Raw genomic sequence first — 15801 nt, forward strand, 5'->3', positions numbered from 1 at the left:
CGTTTCCTGCTCCTGCAACTATAACTTTTGCGCATGTGCGCTGGTGATGTCAGGAAAAAATTCCCGTGATCCGACAGTAATAGATGTAACTTTCAGTTTCAGCTCAATTCCAGTTTTGATGAAGTGTGTAAGAACGGAACCAATGATGGTTGTATGTTTTATAAAGAATTCGTGCACGTAAAATGAAATATGTAAATACTTGTACATAATTATCTGTGCCTGTGTCCTTGTTCAGTAAATAAAAAAGATGATAAAAATGAAAATGCTTGGATTAATGATTTCGATGTTTATGTCATCTAATTCATGTTGGAATACCTCGATTCTTCTGATTTAGAAGTTCCCGGAAAGACAGGTAGAGTGAATTTTGTCTTACATTTCGATATATTTGAATTTGGGGCTTAGAAAGCCCAAAAATGGGATAGACATCGGAAAACGCTCCTGTACTATCCATCTACATGACTATCGCCCAAATTGTTCGATGTCCAACATTTATTAATTAAAATTTGGCAAGGGGATTTTATAATATTAGATAAACAAAGCCGAGAGCAACGAACTGGTTGAAATTCAAATGAGAAATGTCAGTGGCTTTGTAAACAAGTTATCAAAGTGAAACTGAAAAATTATGTCTATTTATAAAACATAAATAGACATACAGTTTGTTTTTGATAACAAATTTCAGGAAATAATAATAATAATAAAATTATTGACAAAATAAGGCTGCTAGAAATGAGGACAGATATAAAAAAACAAACACATAAACAAAAAAAAGAGGACAAATACAAAAAAGGGCTATGTTAAAACACGAAAATAATGGAATATAAATATATATGTATAGATTACTACTCTTGGAAAGTGACAGACAGAAGACAATCAGAATAGATCTTGATTGTCTTCGAGATGACGAATCCTTCTCTAAATTTTCATCCTGGATCCTTGGGAAGAGGCAACACTATGAAACCAAACTTGTTTGAGTTCAGATGTTAGCTTTTTTCATGTGGAAAGATGAAGTCATGATACATTCTGTTGCGCACTGTTAGGAATGGCATCAAGATTTCCACAAAGGCAACATGCATTTGGGACCATATTAAAACGGCTAAGACATGAAGGAAAGGGCCCATGGGATGTAAAAAAAGAATATCTTCCCTTTTCCAGTTACTTGATTGGGACCGATAGGTAGTCAACTCTTGATGGATTCGTTCAAAATTCGATATGGATCAAGACTTTATATGTTAAAAATGTGTACCCATTTTGTAGTTGCAGAGTTCACTTGCGCTCAGATAGACAAATAGGTTCAATTCTTGCGATAGGATTTCGTTCAAACTTGACATAAATCTAAATTTGGTGCAAAACCCACGTATCAAATTTCATTGATTAGCTCAAAGCGATTCACAGACAGAGCAATAGACAGACAGGCATAATTCCAAAAATAAATTTCCCTGACTCGAAAAATCGTAAAAACATCGAAGTCGAAATCTTTTGATCATTGCAATACTTAATATACTAAAGAATAAGAATATAAAAACCATAGAAAAATTAGTCGAAAGAATAGCAATTAAGCAAGTAATTCAGTGATAAAAAGCAGCGTATAAGAGTCGCATTTTGAATTCGCAACTTCATGTTTTATTGTTTCCGTGTGTCCTGTCTACCCTTAACCCGTAACTGGAGACAGGAGTCAAAATGACTCCACGTTGTTTATTATCTCTGATTATCACGTGGCATTTTGTCCTTGAATACAATCATCTCCACAGTACCTACAAATTGTTCTTTCGCAGTATGTTGGCAAAAGTCTACGTATGAACACGTGCGTATAACCGAATAATTCTTTTTCAAAGTTTTTCTTGTTATTTATGGAGTCCTTGACTCCATAAATAACCCTGGAACTGCTTTTAATTTGAATAATGCAAAAAAGAGCCAGGAAATATTTAAAAAAAATTATTTTAAAATATTTTATTCTTCATTTTTGTTTGCTAAATTCTAATAGTTGTTAACATTAGTGTAATTCCGTAATACCGAACCAAAGTAAATACTCATTAAAGGATTGTTTAGGTTTTTCTTATAACATCTTTCCGACATTTAATATTATAACATTTTTAATATTAATATTTTTGATATTTTTGGTAAATACATGATTTCCAGAATGTATTGCCTTTCCAAAATAAATTCCAATGCTGCTTGCAAAAGACAAAAAAGAAAAATTACAATGGAGTCATTTTGACTCCGTGTCTCTGACCGCGTCAGGAATTCATGTCTCCAGTTACAGGTTAAAGTTCGCAAACGACTAGCATACAGAATGCTTTGTTTAAAATAATAAAAAGTTGAGAATTGCGAGCTGAAGTATTTCTAAATAGGACATTTTATTAAGGCTTAAGTTAAAAAGTCACTCGGAAGCAGTCCTAGGAGCAATTTGAAGAAGCTTTTTATTAAACAAAAGGATAAAACTGGCTATTTGAGAGAAGAAAATCAATTCAGTTATAAACTGCAGGAGAGTCATAAAAGTGAAGAAAAATTCATTTCTCTAAAGCGAAGGCCCAGCTAGAAGTAAAACTGAAACAATTGGTCAAGAATTAAAGAGTCAATTTTGTTTTAATGGGGTCGTAAAACTCATCTTAAGAAAAGGAAAAGCGTATCTATGAAATACCAGAAAAAAATTAAATTAAAAAAAATGCGGAAAACTAAGTTTCCTCAACGATTGTCAAGGCATTTAGGATTTAGTTGCAGAAAAATTTCTCCCGACTTCATTGTGACGTTTTTACGGTTATTATCTTGAGAAGCTATTTATTTCAAGAAACGGCAATCCGCGTATATTGTTTAATTCTTTTCAAGAAAATGGATATTGTAAACACAGCCAAGTTAACGAAGCGACAAGTAAAGCTATAACGTACCAATCTTAAAGAAATATCGTCATAGACACGCTGCCTTGATTCATGGAAGGACTTTCAAACGCGCAGTTGACCGTATCTCAATTCAAAGGGGGGGGGGGGAAGGGAAGGGAGAGATTTTTTTTTTCTTTATAACTGCAAAAGTAAAATAAATTTTATAGCAGTAAAATTCATGAAACCATTTGTTTTAAGTACACTGCGTACATGAAACAATTCGAAATTGCAAGTAATGCTTCAAAATATGTGGCTACATTTGGTAGGAGTTTTTTCGAAAACGCTCTAAAATAGTAAATTTTGAATTTTTGCGCCAAAAAGATTAATAATCAGTTTTGAAAACAAAATACCAATTAAATGCCTTAACTTTTTTAAAATTTGGGGAAAAAAAGTGTTTTTTTTTTTTTTTTTTTGGCTAAAAAACGAAAACCTTCTAATTTAGATGTTATTAAATAATTTGTTAAAAACTTTTCAGATCATGAGAAATATATTACTTAACTTTTGAATTTAAAAAGCTGTATTTCTATTCATTCGTTAAATATTGGAGTTAGACTAAAAAACAAGCTAAAATTTTCCATTTCTTCGCATTGTGAAGTATTAAAACAACCACAGAATATTTCTAAATAAATAAATCACTTATTCTCTAGTTCAGGAACTGCAGAACATATTGAGAAATTACTGCATCAAATTTGAACAAAAAATATACATTAGAATTTAATATATGAGGGTTTTTTTTTGTAAGAAAATTCAAAGATTAGTAGTTGAGAAAATAGCATTTAAAGATGTGAAATGGCATTAAACTGTATAGAAATGCCAAAATAAAAATCAGTATAATTCCCAAAAAATGGACTTATAAATAAAATTCAAATGGTTTTATAAAGAACACTGTTACAGGAAGAAAATTAAATAAAAAAAATTTCCCATTTTCACACAATATCAACACAGTCATCTACCTCAACAGGAATAATTGTCTAAAAACATTTATTGATAGCCAATAAACCCAGTTTTCATGTTTCTTTTTTATTATTGAAGCATTAACTATTTACTTATTTGAATACTTTCGTTAAAATATTATTTAGATTTCAATATTTGTGAGTGAAATTCGAATTATAACAACACAAATATCTCTCTCTATATAAAACAATAACGTACGTGGCACAGAAATTGTATGGTTTTGTCAGTATCAAATTAGGCTGAAAGTATCAAACACATTATTTTATTCTTCTCAAACACAACTAATTATTTACGGCTTTTGCCAACTGCGCAACAGAAAGATTTGATATAATCTCGTTTCCTAAGGAAATCATTCTAATTACATATTGTCGAATGACTAGAGAACTCCTATTTTGGCGCTAAAAGAAGGCTATTTGAAGATTATTTTTAAATTTAACAAGTAGTCAGTTGATGAGGATCATTTCTGGGCAAGAACAATTCTTGGCAAATTTTCAAATCAGACAATTTGGACAAGTTTAAGTTACTTCTATTTCATGGCAGGTTTTTAATCAACATGATGAAGATTTTGGGACTGATCTCGTGATTTTAAACTGTGGTTAGATGTCATGGACTCCATTTGAAATGACGACATCTTCTTTGAATTTTCAAGGTACACCCCCAAGAGAATTCGATATTAGCTTTAATACAAACCAAATTTACTTATACGATAAATGCGTATTGAATCGGCTTAGAATTTGAACCCTATTCCCAGAAATTGAAGCCTTATCTTCAGATTACTTGACACATAAAAGGAACTAGAAGAGTGGGATAACAGTGTAGATGGGTTTGAAAAACAATCTTGCTCCAAGAACAAATGTCCAAGATAATTTGAATTTTTTAATACAGAAACTTATATATATATATCCGTTCAAGACATATACAAAATCCAATTCTGAGAAGTTTATGTTAAATTTTTTTACATTTATATCGATTTTTCAAGCGATACAGATATTGAATATAATGCTTTGATAGTGAATAAAATAATTTTTTATGTCTTACAAATTTTTACATGACATGACAGAAAGGCAAACAGTTTTTTTTTGGAGATATGTAGAACAGAATCTAAAATATTTGAAATTATAACTCACTCATTCTCAAAAATAAATAAATAAATAAAAATAAGAGGTATTTTTCAGCTAAAAATGAAAAGTTTTAGCAATGATATATTTGCATTTTAAAAAATGCAGATGAAAAATATTTTCACGGTCATTGGTTTTCTTTTCCATTATTAAAACAATTGGTTTTGCAAATGCAATTAACGAACCTCAGAAATATATGCGGAACGCAAATGAAATATTTTAAACTATACATTTCACACATTGAATTGAAATTCTATCACAACGGAAAGTATAAAATATATTCTTTTGAATTCTATAAAAAGAAACTTTTAATTCATAGACGCTAATATATAAATTTGAGAATTATTTTTAAAGAGACTGTAAAAATTCCAGTATCTTCATTTACATTATGCTGTGATTATATAATCTGATATTGGAAGTAACGATGTTATAAGATAATAAATAATATACTGTTCAAAACCTCAAAACGTAATATAACCAGAGTGTAAAACTATTTTAATTTCCTTATTAATGAGGTTTTGCAAAGATGAGATATTGAGAAGCGAATCGAACAGACCTGATCTGATTAGCTTTCTCAAAATTGAGATATGCATCATATTATAACAAAACTTCTATTTTTCCTTTGAAGCCAGAATGGACAAAATAAATTTTACCTCCCTGTACTCGCAGCACACTTGTCAAATGGTTGACTTTTAATATTTGTAAAATATGATTCCCAGCCCATTTTGGCAAAATATTGGGTTGGTTAATTTAAATTTTTATTACCATAATTTAAGATTCAAGACTCAAACAGAACTTAGATACATTTATCATTGTAAATATTTGTTTCTAAACATCAATTAATTTTAGCTTGCTTGTTTATTAAAATCTTAAACTTATTTTATTTCTTATCTTAAACGGAGTAAAATGCGTTAATTAGCTGACGGGCTTTACGGGACTCTAACTTTTAATAATTTATTTGGTTATAAATTGCTCAACGGAAATCTCTTTCTTCATTTTTAACACTTCAGAAAATACTTTAAAATTGATCCTTTATGACGCATAAATTTGTTTTTGGGGAGAAGAATTCGAGCAGTTATATCTACTTAGCTACTCAAACTTCAGAAAAAAAAAATTATTTTCTTATTAATTATGTAATCATAACACAAATTGATGGTTGACATATATACGGGTTTTATTACAGATATCAACGTAAGAAGGAGAATACTGAAAACACCTTGCATGTACGTTTACCTCGTTGCGTATTCATGGGTATCGTGTACGCATGTTCTGGATTATCCAAGTCCACAAGCACATGAGGGGCGTCCAGAGGAGTGGTCACTGATGAGGGTTGTCCAGAGAAAGAATACATGTTCGCCATGCCACTTGCGGTACTGCTGCAGTGCATTGTATACAACGGCCCTGGAAGAACAGAAATAATTTTAGGGATTTAGTTGTGTTTCTTTCACAATAATTCCAGAGTTATTGATGATAAAAGCTGAACTACAGATTGAAAATTGGTTCACTTGGCAATTATTATATTGATTTTTGGCGTTACCTTTCCCCATTTTGGAAAAAAAGAATTGTCTCAATATCATATTATGATGATGATATCTTGAATCAAAACGAAGTTTTACTTTTTCTTCTAAAGATGTCGTTAAATAGTAAAATGGTCTAGCCTGTGATTAGCAAATAGAATGGATATTCTTTTTACTTTCTCGCTTACATAGTATAGAGAAAGTATCGTTAGAAAATTCGAACTTGAAATTTTGACAAATCTCGACGTTTTAGACGTTTCTGAGTTCGAAAAGCACATTTTTGGTCGTATGTCAGTCAGTCTGTCTGTGACAAAAATAGCTAAAAAACGCTTTGATCTCGAAGGAGGAAATTAGGTATACAGTGTTTATGCCAAATTTTGATCAAAATCTACTCAGAGGAAGTCTTACTGTACGGCTGTCAGAATATAATTTAACATGATAGTTACAAAACGAAAAAAGCTAGGTAAGTAAAATTAGATATACATAATTAACATTTATAATCTAGATACCTTTCAAATTTTGAGCCAAATCTAACAAGGAAATGACCGTCTGTCAGCCTGTAATTTCAGAAACAAGTAAATGTGATAACACAAAAATACAATGTCATAAATGTATTAAATTTTTTATGAGATTTTTGTAACTAAAACAGTATTTATATGTCAAATTTTTGTTTCAATCGGTTGGGAAAAATACATCTAAAACATAAATTCGATTTTCGGATACTATTAATCGCATTCTAGGAACTAATTGCCAAATTACGCTAAGGATGAAGCGATAGATTCAGTAAAAATTCTAAATTCATGCCAAAGGTTAATATTTCGTATCCATTGAACGCGAATCTCATTCTCTGGAATAACGCCTTTATTAGAGAGTAGGCGAGAAAATTTTGGGAAGATTTCTCCCAATTACTCTGGCTTATTATTTGCACAGGTTTATTCTGGTTTATTATCTGGAAGATTACTCTGATTTGTTATTTGCAGAGACTGGCCATTCTTTTATATATAATACAAAAGCATTCTTTAATTCTTTTTTTTTCAATATTTGAAGTAAATCACTTTACTTTCTAAACAGCTAGAGCCTTCAGGAACGTATCTAAAATTGAAAATCTTTGAATTTAGACATATCCAAGACTTTAATTCTCCCATAGCTCAGCTCTACAATCCGTTTCTTCTTCTTTGTATTTCTCTGGAGACTCAAAACTTTCAGTATATAAAGCTTCAGAGCTTTAAAGAGTTTGATAGATCTCATTTTTCTCAATAAAAGATGTCTTCCACGTAATCTGATAAAAATCAAGCAAGTTTTTTTAACGTAATCTGAAAAGTTTTTCATTTCTTAGTAATACATTTTAATGGCATTCATTTAAACTTCAAGATAATAATTATGTTTAAGAATATTCTTCCTTAACATAAAATACACTAATCTATGTAAAGATTTAAGTTACGATTGTTAAGATTATGTTATGTTAAGATTTAAAAATTAGTTATTTAACAATACATAATTGTTCAGCATTGGTTCATTAGACATGTTTGACTTATTTCGTATTTGTAAAAATGAAATCACGAAATCGAGTTTTCACATTTTTATTTTTGTGCTAGATTTCTAAAATTGAGGAAACTTTTATGTTTTTGATTACAACATAAATTTCAATAATTTTGATTTATGTAATAAGTATTTCGATTTTGTTAGAAAATTTAAGTTTTTTTTTTTTTTTTAGTTTCCTATATACAAGTTTTCTATATATTTCTATTTTGTTTCTAACTGTAATAATGTGACTTACTTTTGTCACATGGACAGTATCCCTGTTATAGAACATTTTATTACCATGTGAAACATTTTCTATGGTTGCTTTCAGCTTGTTCATTGCTGCACGCAAAGAGAATATTAAAAAAATGTTTATATAAATTACGATGTGAACACACGAGGAAATTAGTTGAAATGTACTTTAACGTGTCCCTTCGCATCACAGAGAATTTTAACAATGCCAAGCCGCCAAAATAGTAGGAGTATAACTCAAAAAGGCAAAACATTAATAAACAAATAAACAATAAGGTTTCTAGAACTACTCCGGTTATTTAGATTAGCATATTGGCAACAAACTTAAAAGCACATTTAAGTAGATTTCAATCAATTATTTAATAGCTACATAAATATAATGTATATGGCTAACAAATACGTATAATGACAGCAAATACGCCTCACAGTACTTGGCGTGAAACAGAATACAATACAAATGTTGCCCATATGGCCAAGAGATTCCATTCAATGGATTTCGCTCAAAATTTGATATATATCTGCAATATTGGCGTAAAATCTCTATACCAAATTTCAACTGTCTGTTTTAAAGAGGTTTGAATTATCTTTGTTAGACTGACAAACAGACATAATGTCAAAAACGTGTTTTTCAAAACTAGGGGGATCGAAAACGTGGAGATTCTTCAAAATATGGACTTTGAATTTTTGGACAATTAAAATGCTTTCTCTATAGTTCATACACTTGAAAATACAAAAAAAAAGTGTCTTAAGCATAAATCTACCCAATTCATTTTGCTTTACCAGCTATTATGCATTTCTATGGCCAATATGAATCATTTCTTAGCTACGGATTAAAAAAGCAACATATTGCACATGAATATTGTGTGATTTACACGGCTCGAATGAATATAACACCTATGAGATGCATTTTCTCCATTTGGCAATCAACTTGCTAAACTTCCTTTTGTATTGTGTACAAATTTTTTCTTACTATTGCTATTTACAAGAAATTTATAGCTATTTACAATAGCCTTATATTTTAAATCCTCTAAATACTTTTAAAAAATCACTTACTTAAGATCTTAACATTTAATTTAAAAAAATAATCTCCACCAATTGTGTTACAATATTTTTAAATAATCATTGTCAATAAAGTCTCTTTAATTTCGATTAGAAAATTACTCACACATTAAACACAATGACAGCAGATTCGAATCTGATTATACGTAAGGATTGCACAAACAACAGGAAGTAATCAAGCAGCTGCAATTACTCCGCAAATCGTTTGCTCGCGATTAAAGTACACGAAATCAATTGAAACTGTAACAGAAAATGCTGTTAATTGTAATTGTTCCCAGCTTAACGCTTTATGCGGATGGCGCCATCTTCATTTACATTTGGTAATTAAATCAACTTCGCGAAAGGATATCGTTGCAAATGGGAATAGGATTTAATGGAAATAAAATAAGCCTAAATTGGTTCGAAAATCCTCTTACCTCCGTTGAGAGAGGGGTGTGCTCTCCGGTAAGGAACGCATCTGCGGCAAATGAGACAGGAGACGAGCGTCACCAGAATAATCATCAGTACTGAGCCCAGGGCAGATCCCAATAAAACAGATTGGCTGCAAGAAAATACAAAAATCATTAGAGCATGTTTGATTTACAAAGGCGTTTATTGTTCCAAACTCATTTGAAAACTAGCCGTTTTTGACGACCATCTATCCTTACCTCCTTTATTAATAGTTTTAATTTAATCATCTTAGGTTAATTTAATCAATCAAGGCAAAGGTAGACTTCTTTTTATCTAAGTTAATTTCATGAATTTGAAGCAAAAATAACTTTTTTGCCTGAAAAAGTGATTTTTAAGCCCTAATATATTTTTATTTATTAGTTATATATATATAATAATAATATTATAAGCCCTAATATATTTTACACCCTAATATATTTTTATTTATTTGATTTTTCTATTTTATAGTTATCGTAAAACTTTAAATACAAAAGTTGTTCGTCTTAATAAGGCGCTAATCTGACTGATTTATTTTTCTATCTTCAATATTAAGGAAGTTATTGCGAAATAAAAATTTCACCACTCCCACCACACACACCATTTCCACCTCCTTTGAGCTAGATGGCCCATTTACGAACTCATCTGAGGTTTCTACATTTCTAACAACCTATTCCAAGCCGGTTAAAATTCAAACTGAAGCCATTTTGTTCACAAGATAACATGGTGAGAGCGTTATAGTCATCAAATATATATTGTTACGAATCTGTGATGCTGCTTCCCAGCATAGTTGGTTCCATCATCAGAAAGACTGTTTTACAGTCATATGTATTGGACGGAGTTCGGGTGTCGCGTTGAAAGTCCCAGAGCTTGGAGACAAACATGGCGACCATTTGGCGACGAATTTGGAGACTTTGGCGCCAATAGATTATACCCGAAACATAGAGAATTTTCCCGATGCGTCCATTAGGAACCGAGATACGCCTCGAACGTTCCTGATTGTTTGAGAGGCTTCTAGCCCCGCCTCCTAAGACCTATAAAAGGAGGCAGTCTGCAGCTGCCAGAATTGTAGTCGGAATCGACGGTAAACAACGGGTCTTCCAGAGATTAGCAGAGCAGCGACGGAGTCAAGTTAGTGCTGTACTAAGCTGTCCGCTACTGTCTGCAGTAGAGTCTTGTTGTGTGCACGTCTCGGCTGAAGATAATTGTCTTCTCTGTGCTGTATATAGTTGTCGTCTTTGTATATATAATATGGGGAAGTTCTGCCGAAATTCATGAAATATCATGAAAACTATTGCAATACGTATTTTAATATAGGAATCTTCCTACAACAGAGGTTATTTTAAATTATTCTTACACAATTAACATAGGGCATTTTGATAGATTAGCTATGTTCACATAATAGTGAAATTGGAATGAAACTGGTGAAATCGCTCTATTTGTTTAGGCTGGGGACCAATCCTAGTTTTTTTGCGATATTTATTGAAAATGAAGGATGATGTGGAGCGTGAAAATGACCCTTGAATACATATCTGGAAATGATGAATTTTCATACGAAATATAAATTGGTACAGTGTTTGTTGCCGGGGGATTCGGATATGGTTTCTTACTTTCTTGTATAAATAGTATGGAGAAAATATAATAATCGTCAAAAAGTTTTGACGAACCTTCACGTTTTAGAGCTCCTTGAGTTCGAAAAACATATATTTGGAAAATGTCCGTCGCCCGTCCGTCTGTTTGTTGCCTATTGACACCAAATTACAGTTGCAATCACAACACACCGAATTTCATTGATTTAAGTCATTGTTTTTTTGTTATTGTATTTACATGCACGAGAAAGAGCAGACCGACAGATGGTCAAATTTGATTGATTCAAATATAGATACATAGCAAATTTTGTAGGCAAATTTGATTCAAAATTTGATATGTATCTATATTTTAGATGTTAAACTTGTGTACCAAATTTCATCTTCCTAGTTATTTGCGTTTTGTATTTATAGAGTTTACTTGCACTTGAACAGTCAGACAGACATCCAAGGAATAGATTTCATTCCAAAATTGATAGAAATCTATGAATTTGGCAGTAAATCCTATTTACCGAATTTCAAAGCCAAGGCGTTGTTCAAGTTTAGCCAAAAAGCAGTTCAGAAAAAAAAAAGTTAATTCAAAGCAAATTTAATTCAAAGAGTTTTTGAATTGACAAATATAACACATTTTTTGACAAATATAATTCCAAAATTTTCAGTGTCCGGGTGGTCTGAAACATGAAGAATCGTCAAAATCTAGAAATCAAAATTTTTGACGATTGCAATATTTTCTTTTTCTATATTTCGTATACAAGAAAGTAAAAAGTCGAATACAGTTCGAAAACATGCATTTGAAAATCGTTCCACTCGGAATTCAATATATCGAACATGAAACTTGGTATTCGGCAAAAGCTTAACAAAACAATGATCTCAACTATAGACCCAAAATTCACACACATCTACATCTCTGATCCTATAAGCTTTTTCTTTGGCTTCCGTCTGAATGTTATAAAATCGCATTTGTCCCTATTCCAGGACAGCGTCGAAGGAATCTGTCCGGAATATTCGGAATGTCCCAGGATATGCAACGTCACGAACATAGGAATTTCATTTCGATCGGCTACATCAGAGATGAAAGCTCCGCGAGAATTTTCGAACGCATATCTGGGATGACATCGAATCGCTTGACAGAGGGCGGGAAAGGGAAGGCGTTGTTCAAAATACGGTTCGACGACTATTCTGAATTTTAATACCCACGCAGACGTATTTTTTTTTATGGTTCGATTTATAAGGAGTGACATGAAAGTGAAGCAAATCGGTATTTTTATTCCATCTGCCTCTTTTTCGGGTTCTTCGTCCGGGTAAATGTTTGATATTTTGGTTAGATGTGCCTATTTAAAGGTTGGAGAAAAGTGGAATCTCACGTGAGTTTTAACACATAAGATTTTGACTTTTTTTTTTGAAATACCCTCGTGAATATGCCTTTCGAATGTGAAAATATTTGGGATATTAACATATCATTCAAATTTTGTTTTATTTATTGGATATGGTAGCATTTTAAAGTAAAGGCAACAGAATTTGTGTTTTGTTTTTCATGTCATTGAGGATGGAAAAAGAAGTCGATGCATATCTCCTATTTCTAAACAGAATTTTAATAGAGGGGGTTATTAAATGATTCTGTACAGGGAACTATTATGATGATTATTTTTATGCTGACATTCTGTATTCGTATAGGACCTTAAAGAAGGAATTATAAGGAAATGATGTTTAGTGTCCGTTTCATGAAGGCGTATCAACCCTTTTTAGGGCCGTGGGAAGTATGCTTCCCACCAAATTTATCAATCTTTGTATGAAATTATGTAGGTTGGCGTAAGTTCTGACGAATTTTTTTAGAAAGACAGAAACTTAGATGCTTCAGTTCTTTATCTCACACAAAATGATGTGTCTTGATTTGTTAACTTAATTATTAATTAACCAAATTAATTAATTAATCAAATTAAATTTATCTAATAAGCTAAATGAATCTCTTTTCTTATTCTAATTACAAGCCTAAAAACGTTTTAACATAATATGACTAGAAAAAAATGGCCCTTTAAAGGATTAACTGGGAGAATTGGTTGATGACTGTCCTTTCCGCAAAAGCGTTGTAGTTCCAGAAAAGAAAGAATAGATCTTATAACTTTAAACGACCAATTGTTGCATATATATATAAATTTATTTATTTCGTGTATCTCGGAAACGGCTCTAGCGATTTGGATTAAATTTTATATTTAGATAAGGTTTTGTCTTTTAATTTTACTATACAGATATCTTCCCTGAAAAACGCGATTCTTCACACATAAAAGAAGCATTTTTTATAACTAACTATTAGAGCCTTTCTATATTTGCTCTCATGCTGGCAATGTCATACAGCGCCATCTTGGTTCCGATGTTTCACCTTGGTAAAACCGAATGTGAGTTCAAGAATATAAGTAATGATAGATAAACCGTAATATAGCATATTATTTCGAATAACATGTTAAACTGAGTGCATTCGTGATCTTTTTATTTAAATGATCAGTTCATATGTAAGTAAGATTAAAAAATATTCAGTATGTGATTCATACTTAAATATTTCCTCCGAAAATAACAATTTTACAATAAATAAATAAAAAAAACCCTGCCAAACGAAGCTCGATTTTCTAGGTATTGTTAATTAATTAATGTACATACACTGCTTGTTCCGATTTGGGGGGTATGGCTGATGGTTATTTTTCTATTCACATTTTGGAACTTCTATAGAATTTAACTTCTTCACCTACGAACTTCCTTAACTTCCTAATTAGACGATATTTTCTATTTAGGACATTCATTGTTCTTTTAACTTTTATAATAATATAAGGGCATTTGAGATATTGAAGCGTTTTTTGGAGGGGATTTTCATATTTTAAATTTCCGAATACTTTAATTTAATTGCTGATTTAAAATTAAAAATTCAGTAATTCTATGTACGAGTCAGACACGTAATTGTATGCGAAGGGATTAAAAAGGAAATATAATGAATTGACATTCAGTATCTGTTTCATGTTGAATTATTAAAAGAAGATATTTGTTAATTCTTAATTTAGTTTTTTCACGCATTATTGCTCTACAAATATGCATACAGTGTGTGCGAGAGAGAAGGAACTGACGTTCATTACCGTTCTAATAATGTTATATTAACAGGAGAACTAGATAACGCTTTCTTTTTTTTGTTACCGCTGTACAGAGTGGAAGAAGATGACTAATTAATGAACAGTTCATTTCCGGGATGGTGTATTCACAGGAAAAGCTGGTTTCTGGGTATTTTTCTGCTAACAATTTGTTCCTGTGTAAGTGAAATAAATAATAATGACACAGTGTTCATTGAACAAAATGAAGAAATTACTGTGAGTAATAAAAAGGAATTATAGAATTTTCTTAAAACGATATTGAACATTTAAGTGAAAAGATATCGTCTGCGTCCTAAATAGAATAACAGACCAATATGGAAAGATGGAAAAAGCGATGCAAAATTGAAATACAATAGTTTTTAGTGTGAAAAATGTATCTTTTCAATCAATTGTTCGATAATGTTTTCAGAAAATGCTATGGTTATTTTGCTGTCCACATTAATTTCAAGAAATTAATGTATCGTTCTCCATGGTTCCCATTTTTATTTCACTTTTAATAATTATTAACAGTTTATATATGTATTAGTAGCTTTCAATTCCTGTTTATAAATCTAGCCTTTTCCTAAGTAATTATTTCATTAAATATTTTTGCATATATTCATTTAATCCAATAAGGAACTCGATCAGTTCTGATTAGTTAGTTAGTTTGGGATTTTTTGGTGCAAGGGCCAGATTTGGCCATGCATGATCATGCAAATATTTTCCTTTAACCTCAATTGGAGGGCCAAAAATCCCATTTATTCTTTTTCTAGGGTAGAGTTCAGAGGTATAATTCTGGGATATTCGAACCAGAATTCAAAATATCTCAGGATATACGACGAAAGTGGTGTCAAGATTTCATTGCGATTGGCTGCATCGGAAATGAAAGCTTTGAAAGAATTTTCGAACATATAGCTTGGGTGACATCTAACCTCTTGTCACAGAAGGGGGTTGGAGATGTTCAAAATATGATTCGACATTTTTCTTGAATTGTAATATCCATATAGAATGTATAATGTAGTTTGTTTAGGGTTTGATTTCATGGGAAACGATATTCATGTAAAGCACCTCGTTCTTTCTTGATTCTTTATAGCACTTAACATTTCATTATCTTAATTTCAATCTGTACATTTAAGACGATAAAAAAACACGGAGAACCAGCCTCTCATTTCTACATCTAGGTTCGAAATTTGCCAATTTTTAGTTTATGTGAAAACTAAGATTTCTAGATATGTTATTCAATAATCATCTATTTCACACCCAATGCATGGGGATCGTAATAATGAATTGAATTTAGCTAGATACACAAACCAGCTTTTATGATGCAAAGGTTATTTAAACTTCGTCATCTATTTGTCCTAAATGCATTTAATGACACACTTCTC

General features: G+C 31.3%; 1 protein-coding gene across 2 annotated transcripts in view; it reads right to left on the minus strand.

Moving 5' to 3' along the window:
- LOC129966545 (protein shisa-9-like) overlaps nt 1-15801 on the minus strand; it is a 392084-nt gene that overhangs the window by 18586 nt on the left and 357697 nt on the right. For both annotated transcript variants that reach the window (XM_056080985.1, XM_056080987.1), the window contains 2 exons: nt 9711-9835; nt 6179-6346 (listed from right to left, as the gene is read on the minus strand). In XM_056080985.1, the coding sequence (XP_055936960.1) occupies nt 6179-6346; nt 9711-9835 (293 nt within the window). The remainder of the gene's footprint in view (nt 1-6178; nt 6347-9710; nt 9836-15801) is intronic.

This window comes from Argiope bruennichi, chromosome 4 (genome assembly GCF_947563725.1).
Source record: "Argiope bruennichi chromosome 4, qqArgBrue1.1, whole genome shotgun sequence".
NCBI classification, from domain to species: Eukaryota; Metazoa; Arthropoda; class Arachnida; order Araneae; family Araneidae; genus Argiope; species Argiope bruennichi.